The sequence below is a fragment of the Ziziphus jujuba genome, chromosome 10 (assembly GCF_031755915.1).
Source record: "Ziziphus jujuba cultivar Dongzao chromosome 10, ASM3175591v1".
Lineage (NCBI taxonomy): Eukaryota > Viridiplantae > Streptophyta > Magnoliopsida > Rosales > Rhamnaceae > Ziziphus > Ziziphus jujuba.
In genome coordinates, this window is record NC_083388.1 from 20,337,072 (window position 1) to 20,348,250 (window position 11,179).

The 11,179-nt window shown below is 35.7% G+C and overlaps 3 protein-coding genes across 5 annotated transcripts; 1 reads left to right on the forward strand and 2 right to left on the reverse strand.

The window, feature by feature from the left end:
- Positions 1-1,203: 1,203 nt before the first annotated feature.
- Positions 1,204-4,086, reverse strand: LOC107411758 (uncharacterized). 3 transcript variants are annotated; one of them, XM_016019413.4, is made up of 4 exons: positions 3,928-4,086; positions 3,181-3,386; positions 2,379-2,494; positions 1,204-1,846 (listed from the first exon to the last, which is right to left on the reverse strand). In XM_016019413.4, the coding sequence occupies exons 2-4, from the start codon at positions 3,286-3,288 to the stop codon at positions 1,483-1,485; spliced, it is 588 nt and encodes a 195-aa protein (XP_015874899.3). In that variant the 5' UTR covers positions 3,289-3,386; positions 3,928-4,086; the 3' UTR covers positions 1,204-1,482. The 3 variants fall into 3 exon arrangements, with proteins under 3 accessions (XP_015874899.3, XP_048325266.2, XP_048325265.2); XM_048469309.2 differs by lacking the exon at positions 3,928-4,086 and adding an exon at positions 3,815-3,838; XM_048469308.2 differs by lacking the exon at positions 3,928-4,086 and adding an exon at positions 3,625-3,647.
- Positions 4,087-4,553: 467 nt separating this feature from the next.
- On the reverse strand, positions 4,554-8,127 carry LOC107411777 (peptide chain release factor PrfB2, chloroplastic). Its single transcript, XM_016019434.4, has 7 exons — positions 7,565-8,127; positions 7,047-7,259; positions 6,374-6,475; positions 5,993-6,130; positions 5,352-5,656; positions 5,103-5,256; positions 4,554-5,009 (listed from the first exon to the last, which is right to left on the reverse strand). Exons 1-7 carry the CDS (start codon positions 8,105-8,107, stop codon positions 4,878-4,880), a joined length of 1,587 nt encoding a protein of 528 aa, XP_015874920.1. The 5' UTR covers positions 8,108-8,127; the 3' UTR covers positions 4,554-4,877.
- A 217-nt stretch (positions 8,128-8,344) lies between these two features.
- LOC107411778 (RNA pseudouridine synthase 1) lies at positions 8,345-10,918 on the forward strand. Its single transcript, XM_016019435.4, has 2 exons — positions 8,345-8,804; positions 9,738-10,918. The coding sequence occupies exons 1-2, from the start codon at positions 8,345-8,347 to the stop codon at positions 10,403-10,405; spliced, it is 1,128 nt and encodes a 375-aa protein (XP_015874921.4). The 3' UTR covers positions 10,406-10,918.
- Positions 10,919-11,179: the final 261 nt, after the last annotated feature.

An 11,179-nucleotide genomic window follows, 5' to 3' on the forward strand; every position in this document is an offset into this window, starting at 1 on the left:
AAGAGTAGTACATGAAGCTGAAATTCTTAAACAGATAGTGTTTTTTTCAGATAAAATGGAAACTAGATTATTAATTTCTCACATCATAAAGAAGCTTGTATCAGCCAAGTAGAAGGAAGTCCAAGCAATTCACCCAAAAAAATAATAATAAAAAAAAGGTCTAAGCAACAAATTCATGACTTTGATAACAGAAAATTTTCACACTAGAACATCTTTCTGTTTTAGGCAGGTCAATTTTTCTAATGAAAAAGAAATTTGCACTGCTTTAGTCATAAGTATCTGCCTAATTTGAATTGCAATTCAAAGGATTTATTATATATAAGATTTAAGAAATAAAAATAAAAAAAAGGAAAAAGACGTTTATGATCTAACATCTAATGGCTAAGCAAATAAATGTACCATATCTATGTTTCTCCCCACATTTTTTTAACTAACATCTAACAAGGATTTCACTGAAAAAAAAAAACACATGCACACAAATCTAACAAGGATTTCGTTGGATTCAAATCTTCATTTTTCATACAAGATAAGATTAAAAAGTAAAAATAAAAATACAAATCTAACAAAAATTTTATTGGATTCAAATCTTTATTTTTCAGATAAGATTAAAAAGTAAAAATGAAGATAAAAAAACAAAAAATTCCGAAACGAATCTTACCTCAAAAAAATAAAATAAATAAATGAAAAAGAAAAACCAATATGAAATAAGATAACAGAGTATTTTATTTTTATCATTGTTTAGAATGAAAGTGGTGAAAAGGGAAGTCCACGCGTGGAAAAGAGCACACAAAACTGCGCCAAGGAGTCGAGATGAAATCTTTCAATAACAAATATAATAATATTATAATATGTGCCATGATTGGTCTATGATTTGTTACCCCCAACACTGTTCACAGTTCACACCCAATTTCCTCTGTTACTCTACTATTGTTGATTTTTACATTTTTCAATCTTTTCAAGCCATTCAAAATTTCATTGGAAATTCCTTGTGAGATTGACTTGTGAATGCATATATAATTTCATCAAGCAGTGGCCGCTGCGTAAGATGCACTATGAACAGTGGATTACAAGTCTCCAATCAGTAAATAATTTTATCCTTTAGCATTGATCCAAGCCAGCCAAAAAAAAATACAAAAAAAGAAGCATTTTTCTGTTTCTAAAGTTCGTGGCTGAGATGGTCTCTGTTCAAATAAATGGCGAACATAAGAAATACTAAACTGCAAGCATACTAATTTATTTCACAAAAGATGGCCAAGTACAAGAAGTTCTTTTATCTTCCACCCAACAATAAGTGAGAGATAGTTCAAACAAGAAACCAACTTGGATAATCACTCTTCACACGTACATTCACAATACTTGTGAGATGGTGGCCAAAAACTTCTTAAAGTAAAATTCTACACAGGTAAATCTTTCTGATGAGAAAAAGAATTTGCACCATTTGCCCTAATCATACAAAGTGTCTAACTCATTTGATATAGCAACTCAAGTCTTCGAACTTGTCAGAGGTGATTTTCTAGAGTCTTCCAGCATAGATGGAGGATCATCAGATTTGCTTGCAACTTCATTTTCCTCTCCAGCGTTCATTTCTGTATAATTCCTCTTCTTTGCCGCAGAATTTGATTTATCCTTTTCACTTTCATTATCAATCTCCTTTCCTTTGCCTTTATCATTAGCAAGTTCTCCACCAGGTTGAGTTTCACCATTAGGAAGAGGAAACAATGGAGGTTCCCTGCCACTCAATCGGCAAAATACTCTTTCAACTGTATCACTTATTTCCTTCCCCAGAACATTACCATCTAAAATTAAATCCCAGACAGCCTTTGACGCCTTCTCAAGCACGGGAGTCCTACAGTCACATGACAAATGTTAAAAAAATCTTGAATTTCCAGATGCCTGTCAATAAGTGACATAAAATATTTGTTCTTTAACACTAGATTGACCTTCAATTGAAAGTATAACAAGTATACATTCTAACAGTCTAGGCAGCTCCGTTCTCAAAAAATGTACAGATTGATAAGTTAAAAAAATTTAGAAAAGACAGCTTGCAAGTGCACTGGGGAAAGAGGACAGCGAAAAAAGTACAACTAGTAAATTTCTTGATATATTTATGCATGCTACACAACCTACAAAAAAGGTCAGATAACATCTTCGCTGGATGAGGGGGTGCCCAATATACAGAATATCTGTACGACTCTTGCTGTGCACTAAATTACCAATTGGATGCATGCTTTTCCAAATCAGGTCACAATTCATGCACAATCATTGATTGACTTTGACATACATTTGAGGGCAACAAATACTAAAATGTAATATGCTTTATAACCACGCTCACAACTTTGGAAAGAAGATTTAAAGGAGTTAAGAAGCACATTACTCACTCAAGTTCCTGCCGGAGCGCATCAAAAAGCTCCCTTTTGGTCTGTTTTTCTGCCCCAGGAGTGTTAAGAACTTTACTTTGTTCTGCCATTTTAATTGTATTGTTTTTAAGCTCTTCCTGCAACAACAAAAAACGTACACATAAGATTTCACTCTTTAATTTGCAATTCCTCAAGCATTTAAGGGTTTCACAATCCTTAGCTAAAATACTCAAGGTACAATTGTTTCTTTTCTTCTACATTTTGGTTTTCTAATTATTCAGCACACTTATACTTGCAACTTCCATATCGAACTTGGCAAGAAACTCTAAGAAAAAACTTCAATAGGTAGCATCAAATTCATTTCATTACAAATTGACCAATAAGACTTCAAAAGTTCACCTACAAGCATGCAAATCGAGCCACTTAATTTCATAATAACAAATACTAAATCAGTTCTTATTAATTCCATTAAAGATTTAAGAAACTAAAAAAGAAGAAAAGAACATACAAAGTGTTAAATGCAGACCGCATAAATTTCAGCATTGGTAGCCAATTGAAGACCAAAAAGAACGAATAAGTAACTCGTACCAACCAAGATATACCCATCGAGAAGCAACATAGATATGAAAAAAGCCAATCAAACACCAATACAGGGACAGATGCTTCATTTGGCTTTTGATGAAAAAAGATATTTTTCTAATAAAATGCTTATCATCTAATGCAGGCTCCCACCAAACCCACATAAATATGCAGCTAACAGCTATGGATTAAAAACATAATTGTTTTGAGTCGAAAAACTTAAGACATTGGAGAAGAGACTTACATTAGCTTTAAGCTGGTTGATGATCTTCAATCTAAGAGCATCGATGGTACCATCATTCATTAACGACTCCAACACATCTTCTGGGGTTATCACAGAAGACGACGCCATTAATTCCAACCCAATGAAATAACTCAACTTTCCTAACTTATCACTTCCAAATGTTCAAAAACTTGGGAATCCAGCTACAATATTTTTCAATTCTACGCCTGCAAAAAAAGTTCAGATTTTTTAGCGTTTGCAGTTCCTCTGGCAAAATCAGCGTTCAAACGTAATAAAAATTATTCCTTTAAAAAAAAAAAAAGAAATCCACATGCCCAATGACGAACATTATAAAACCCATTTGTTTGAAGAGAAAATATTTGTCAGCTTAAAAGATCTTTCGGGTAAAGAAAAACCAAAAAAAAAAAAAAAAAAAAAAAAAAAAAAAAAAAAGGTGAGCTTTACTATAAAAATCTTATATTTATTCGTTTATTTTTCTGACAAATAGGGTTAAACAATCGAACTCCAAGATGGGCAGAGCTAAATTCGCTAGGAAAGAGAGGTGTACTCGGCGCGAAAGAAAGCTTTGGATTCCGCAAATATCAATCAAGGGTATATATAATGCGTAGAAACAAACAAGTTTTAGAAGGCAGACCATTAAAGAAAATATTTACAAGTAGCTCAGACTAAAAACCTTTGTCTATTATTTCCAAATGGAAAAAGAAACCAAAAAAAAAAGGAAAAAAAAATTGGAGAATTTTTGTTTACCTGTTTCGATGAATAGCTCGCTCCTAGCCTTCACAACCAAAGATAATTCTGAAATCTGGGTCTGAAACCGACTTATACGAATAGAAAAGTTTTGTTTCGGAACGACACCGTCTGGTTTTAATATAATCTATAGGGTATTCTACGGCCGCACAAGGACCGCACCATCGGTTTTTCTGCGGCTGTGCATGCAGCGTACATAATAAAATTAATATTTTTTTAAAAAGTATCTATTTTTATTCGATTCGTATTTATATATTAAAATACTCTAATATATATATATATATATATATTATTAAAAAATAAAACCTATTAAAAAATGAAATTATAGAATTAATTTTTAAAAATTAGAAACAAAAAATATTAAATTATTTTTTAAAATTATTTTCATAGCAATAATTAAGAGTATAAAAAATATGTTACCAGAAATATGGTCAAAGTTTCAGTTTCGTTTGAAAGCATATATCGTTTTGGTTTTTATTTTATCTTAATTATAAAAGTAATATACCATCCATGGACCCATGAAAACTAGAGTGTGTCAAGCTTCATAAAATTTCATTGCCTAATCGTATTTCCTAAAACCTACCAGACAAGATCCACAAATTCGCCATAAAGCAATGCAACAGAAGTTCTCAAGGGACTAAGAATTGGAATACAGATATTACCATTATATCACCATTCCATTATATAACACCAATATGTGATCAAAACTTGATATCAAAGAATGTTGTACTAAAAGAACTTGACATCCTTTATCCTTTAATCTTTAGTATACAAATGCACTGCACTTCCTAAATTGCTGTTGCCTGACAATCATAGTCATTGCAGCTGATTGCTTTGCTTGTCCAGAGGCCTGGAATTTCTCACAAATTAGAGATCTGGGCATGATGAGGACAGCCTCAGCTGTGGCATATCTCATATTGTGTGGAGGTTTAGATTCTTATGAACTCATTTCATAGGTTGTCATCTTTATCCAAGGAAGCTGATAAATGACTCATAATGAATCCATCTAAATCTCCCTCAAGCACAGAATCAGGATCTGAAACTTCATAACTAGTCCGAAGATCCTTCACCATGCGATATGGCTGCATTGAAAATAGTAATGGAAGTTAGTGACGGTTTTAGATTGTTGATGGTATTCAGGATAGTAATGGAAGTTGCATAGTTCAAGAGCATACATGCAGCACGTAACTACGTATCTGGCTTCCCCAAGTTATATCGGTAAGAGATTGTGTATGCTGTGCATTCATCTGAGCCTGCCGTGCCATCTCAAGCTGGTCTAATCGAGACTGAAGGACAGCCATTGCTGATGCCTTATTTTGGTGTTGAGATCTGTATTACTCAACGGTGAAAATGAGAATTGTTAGCTCCAAATACAGAAAAAGCAGAAGATGAAGATTGGGGCATAGCAGTGTTAGGCTTTGTACCTTTCATTTTGACAAGTGGCAGTAACTCCTGTAGGAATGTGAACTATCCTCACAGCACTCTCAGTTGTATTTACATGCTGACCTCCAGCCCCCCCAGCACGAAAACGTTCAATACGAAGATCAGATTCATTGATTTGTACACGGGTAGATCCATCGCCCAGAATTGGAATTACAGCAACAGCAGCAAATGAAGTATGTCGGCGCTTATTACTGTCAAATGGAGAGATACGTACTAGCCTGTGTACACCTACTTCTGCTTTGGCATACCCAAAAGCATATTCACCATCCACTTTTATTGTTGCCCGCTGCAAATTAGATTAATTTAGGGTCAGGAAACTAGTCGTCAACCTTAAGATACCCACAACTTAAAACGCCACAAAAAGCTAGTTGCACAACATATTCTGATTCAGGAGGCTTCATAGGAATAAAATTCAGACCCCAAAAAAAAAAAAAAAAAAGGAAAAGAAGAAGAAGAAGAAAAGGACGACAGTTTATAGCACATTTAACCATTGAATAAAGTTTGAGAAAAGGTGCCATTGCACATTCACTCTGTATGCTGATTCCGTAATTCATCAGCCAACTCTTACAGACTATAATTGGATTGATGATAAGAACCAATGGAGGATGGTAAGAAGGTAAACCTTGATTCCTGCAATCTCACCAGACATTTCATCAACCACAGTAATCTTATAGCCATGTCGTTGCGCCCACAATTTATACATCTGCATGACCATCGCTGCCCAGTCCATGCTCTCAGTACCCCCAGCTCCAGCTTGAACCTATATCGTGCAACAAAGCATCATGGATTTGGTTGCATAGTACAAATATAGTTATGGTTCACTCCCATTTAATGCATAGCACCTTTAATAGCATGCAAAAAATAATAAATCTGTAAACTATGGAGGGATACATGATCTACAGACAATCAATTGACAATTAAGGAATATAGGGATATATGATGCAGAAAAAAGTTGTAACATAATAAAAGACAGTTGTGACAATGGAAAATATGTCAAACTAACCTCTATGTAACATGAACAAGGATCCTGCTCCCCAGACAACAAAGCTTCAAGCTCTTTTTCTTTTGATTTTCTTCTCATCTTAAGCAAAGCTTTCAACGATTCCTGCAAAAGGAAGGATAGTTGACATGTGTTAAAGTAGCACTGCACATACTAAAATGAAAACATCTCCAAATAATACCTTAAATGTCAAAAGAAAAGGGTGTAATATTATTCAACATGAAAATGAACCTCTGCCCATTTTCACGAAAGTTAGTTAAATTAGAGAATGGTTAACATGGACACCAACAGTTATCAATCTCAAAGCAGCGTCTGTAAAGGGAAAAAAAAAAAAAAAACAAAAAATCAACCACGAAACATTTAATAAGTTTTTGCACATGCATGTAAACAACTCGTACATTAGTAAAGGCAACAGGACAAATCTCCAGATGTGGACTACTCACTATTAAACATGGTTAAAGTGAGCTGTCTAATGTGAACACATTGAATTAAATGTCACTTATCAAATGAATGCATTTACTAAATATTTAAGTACAGTTCTTTATTACTACAAAGAAAAGGTATCAGTAATAATCAGAAAACAACATTGTATTAAGGCTAATTGTTAAAAACAGATGACATAGAGCATAAAAGAGAATGAAATACATGCCTAGGAGAAGAAGATATGAGGGCCCACCGATTCCAATTCTGGGTCATTCTCTTCACGAGCAAGCTTTATCATGTCTATATGCTCGAGCAATTCTTGCTCAAATGCCTTGACCCCTTTCATTTTACCCATAAGGGAGCCATGCTCACGGCTCACCTTCCCCGCATGCACAGGGTCATTCCAAAGGTCAGGCTTATTCAGCTCTGCCGATAACACATCCAACCTAACCATCATCTTCTTCCACTGCCATCATTAACATAATAAAATTATACTTCACGATAAGCTGAAACAGCTCATATACAGAGCTCAAAATAAAAAGATTCATTCAGCAAAAATGTACTGAAATAACCTTAATATAAACACAATATCCCCGACGAAATGCAATGAGTATTAATTATTTCCAGTTTAAGCAACAAAATTATAATTACAAATAAAACGCAAAAACAAGAAAACAGGATCAAGGTGATTACTTACTTTAACTACGTAAGATAAATCAATTTTGAACTTCCAACTTAATGAATAGTAAAGTGATTTTATTAAAGTAATACCTGTAACCTTTTCTTAATTACATGAATGGACTGGGCAATTGCAGCAGCATGACTCTTCCAATCATTCTCACTCTCATCGAGAATGGTCCAATCGTGAGCAATGATTCCGCTGACAGTAAGCCCGTCAGAGGTTGAAGGCTCAATTGCTGTCGCAGTGCTAAATCGACGGAACAAGCTAAAAGGCAAACGACCACCATGTTCAGACCCAGATATATTTATCCTCGAAACAGAATGCCCAGAGCTTAAAACGCCATGTTTTGAGCCAGAACCTGAAAAACAGCTAGAAAGGGTGTGATAGCAGTGACACCCAGATGGGGTTTTTGAGGTTTCAAGGGAAGTTGTAAGAAACGCAGATTCTGGAACCGTGTGATTTTGAACTGGATTTGTGAAATCGAAAGATCTGGAGGGTTGTTGATCTCCGGGTTGGGGTTCAGATAGAGAAGAAAAGGGTAGAAAAGGAACGCTTTGGGCTGTGATCCCAGAATTCTGGGAGAGAACCCAGAAAATTGTTCCCGATCGTTTTCTAGATATCAAAGACGACATTTTTAATTTCTGGTTCGCAAAGTGAGAAATATCAATGAAAATTTAAAAGCAGCAAGGAAAAGAAAAAAAAAGAAAATTGTGCTGTTTTCCTTTCTTATGGTTTATGTGCATTGGAGTAGTGGGGGGTTTAGCTTTGGGGTTTAACGGAGCTACTTTCCAAAGCTAAAAAAAAACGGCGCATTGTTTACCTCAACGGGCCAAAAAGGGTGTCGTTAGGAGACAGTATAATAAAAGGATATGTCGTATCTAGAATTTAGTATTTTAAAAGGGTGTCGTTTGCTTCCTAGAGCAAATTACGCAATGCGATGCCAAAGACCCCTCCTTTTACCTCCGCAGCCCACCCTTTTCTTCACCCCCAAAACCATTACTAAATGCCCCGAAAAGTTCCATTCTTCGTGCAACTGCTCCTCCACCATGTCTGACGAAACTGACCCAACGAAACCCACTTCCCAAAACGCCCTCCAGAACCTTCAGAATTACCCAGTACCGTTGTCTCCCCCTTTGCCCCCAATCTCAAAGCAAATAGAGCTCAGCAGAGCCATGTCCGCCTCTTCAAGATCCAGCCTCTTTTCTCTCTCGAGAAGCGACTTGATATACGAGGATGAGTGGCTCGTTGCAGTCAACAAGCCTCAGGGAGTGTATTGTGAGAGCGTGTTGGCCTCGGTCCCCGAGGTTATCTGTGACTCACCCGCGCCAGGTAAACTCAGTGAAGCCCATATTCTAGTTCTTTATTAGTTTTATTTTATTTTATTTTATTTTACTTTATATGCTTCTTCTGGGGAATGAGTAACAGGTAAAGCCGTAAAGGTGGAAACTTTGAACGCCTGTTTACTAAGCATGTTTAAAGTTTAACATTTTGCCGAAAGGAAAATTTTAGTTTCCTTTTCACCACTTTTCTGCTTTTAAAATTGAATGATGTTTTTGTTCTTATAATTGTATATCCATTATATGTTGTTGTTAACTAAGCATTGGTGATAAATGCTACGCATATTAATATTATGCTATGGCCCCTTGACATGTTTTTATGTTGCAAAGTTGATAGCTTGTCAGCTGGTGTGTGAGAAATTGTGTTACTGGGCTTGCTGGCTGTACTGTACTTATAAATTGTGCCTAATGAGTAACTAATGTAAGAAACTGTAGGTGGTGTTTAACAGATTAGATGAATTTACACTTCAAGTGTACAGAGAACCTAGATAAAGGATCTTCTACCAGATAAAAAGTTTATTTTATATTTAGCCAAAAACATGATTCTTTTCTTTTTTTCTTTTTTTCTTTTTTTTTTCCTTTTGAAGGATAAACACATTAAGAAGGGTGAGATGTTTAGTGTTGACTGAATTACTTGTAGTGGCTGCAACCAAATCAGGATGAACACCAGTGGATGCAGGAAAGACTACTAATTGACAATAGTTGAGTGCTTTTTTTTTTTTTTTTTTTTTTAATCATGACAATGGTTGGGTTGGTGGTTGAAGCAAATTGGCAACAAGTTAATAGTTTCATTATGCAATTATATTTGTGGGTTTCAATTAATTTTAACACCATTATAATGAGCATAAATAAGAAACCCTTTTCTCTTCTTTTTTTCTGGGGCTACTTACGCCTTTCTTTATATTGCCTGATTTTGAATATCCAGTTCCAGAGACTGGAGCCAGCCTGCCAGAGCTCCATCTTGCAAATCGGCTTGATCGTGACACCAGTGGACTGATGATTATAACCAAGTCACATAAAGTAGCTTCCAAGCTTGTGAAGGCATTTACAGATCACAAGGTTTCCAAAACATACGTCGCCTTCTGCATAGGATCGGCTCCAAAGTGGGAAAGGATCACCATTAGATCAGGTCATGGTCGGTCAAAGTTTGGGGCCTGGCGAGTGTATGCTGCCTCAGATGTGGGCAGGACACTTCCGGGTGGGTCAGTAGTGAGAGACATGGAAACGTCATTTGAAGTATTATCTATTAATGGACACAGGATTATCGAAAAGCCATCTAAACTTTTAAAAGATGAAGACAATATTATAGTAGTTGAAGATAAAGCTGTAATAGATAGAGAGGGAAAGAAAGACGAAATTTTGATAAGAGCTAAACCTCGAAGTGGAAGAACGCATCAAATCCGATTGCATTGCCAGTATCTTGGAATTTCAATAAGAGGGGATGTCAAATATGAGGGTGCCTATGAGTGGAAAGGTATAACTTATGATGGCCATGAACTTCATGCAGAGAGCTTGTCGTTAGAGCACCCTGTTACTGGTCTTCCACTTATGCTTCAGGCACCTCTGCCTATATGGGCTCAACAGGAACTGTAGCCACTGTTTTGTCAATTGATTTGGATCCATAGTTGTTGGACTTCAATACATGCCATAGCTATGGCCAGGTTGCAGGCCCAAGGTGCCTTACTATGTGGGGCTTTAGTTATTCACTCCAGGTTGCTAGATGTTGTTCTTTTCAAATTTCTGCCACTTAGATGGTTATGAAATTGCCTTGAAGAAGCTGTGATGCTAGGAGCAACCAAGGCCTCAAGTTCCTATTTCAAACTTTCAGCTTCTTTGTGCTAAGTTGCCACAAAAAATTGGTATCATGTATTTGGTCGAAGCTACTGTAACCACTGGCTTCATACTATAATCCAATGAGAATTATACAGGGATCCTTCGAGACGGCATGACAGAAACATACACATCAATATATATTGTTAGAAATTTATGGAAAACCAAGTCATTTGGCTTAAAATTCCTCAAGCAATTTTAAACTTTTTGTTTTATTCATGTAAGGATAATCATTTCATGATTGTGAAGATAAACAGCTAGCCTCATCTTGAAGAATGTTAAAAGTTTTCCGTGATTATCCATTTGTTAAGTTTGCACTTTCACCTTACTATAAATATTGTTCACAAAAGAATTCTACCAAAAACGTAATGACACATTGACACTGGAATTCATTTTCTAACCAGTTGGTGTGGCAGTTGAGCTTCAAACGCCCTTTCGAAATATGTAGAAGAGAAAGAAAGCCGTTGAAATCTTATCTTGGTTGCATATTTTATTTGGCTTTCCTTTTAGCATATGCTTCCAAAAAGGCAAAGACTT

Excerpts from the sequence above, each read along its gene's own strand:
- LOC107411758 (XM_016019413.4), bottom strand. The coding sequence starts at position 3,288 with ATGGCGTCGTCTTCTGTGATAACCCCAGAAGATGTGTTGGAGTCGTTA. Across the intron at positions 2,495-3,180 it reads TCAACCAGCTTAAAGCTAAT|GAAGAGCTTAAAAACAATAC; the intron begins GTAAGTCTCTTC and ends TTGTTGTTGCAG. Across the intron at positions 1,847-2,378 it reads GCGCTCCGGCAGGAACTTGA|GACTCCCGTGCTTGAGAAGG; the intron begins GTGAGTAATGTG and ends ATGTGACTGTAG.
- LOC107411778 (XM_016019435.4), top strand. The coding sequence starts at position 8,345 with ATGTCGTATCTAGAATTTAGTATTTTAAAAGGGTGTCGTTTGCTTCCT. Across the intron at positions 8,805-9,737 it reads CTGTGACTCACCCGCGCCAG|TTCCAGAGACTGGAGCCAGC; the intron begins GTAAACTCAGTG and ends TTGAATATCCAG.
- LOC107411777 (XM_016019434.4), bottom strand. The coding sequence starts at position 8,107 with ATGTCGTCTTTGATATCTAGAAAACGATCGGGAACAATTTTCTGGGTT. Across the intron at positions 7,260-7,564 it reads TAATTAAGAAAAGGTTACAG|TGGAAGAAGATGATGGTTAG; the intron begins GTATTACTTTAA and ends TAATGATGGCAG. Across the intron at positions 5,257-5,351 it reads GCCACTTGTCAAAATGAAAG|ATCTCAACACCAAAATAAGG; the intron begins GTACAAAGCCTA and ends TGAGTAATACAG.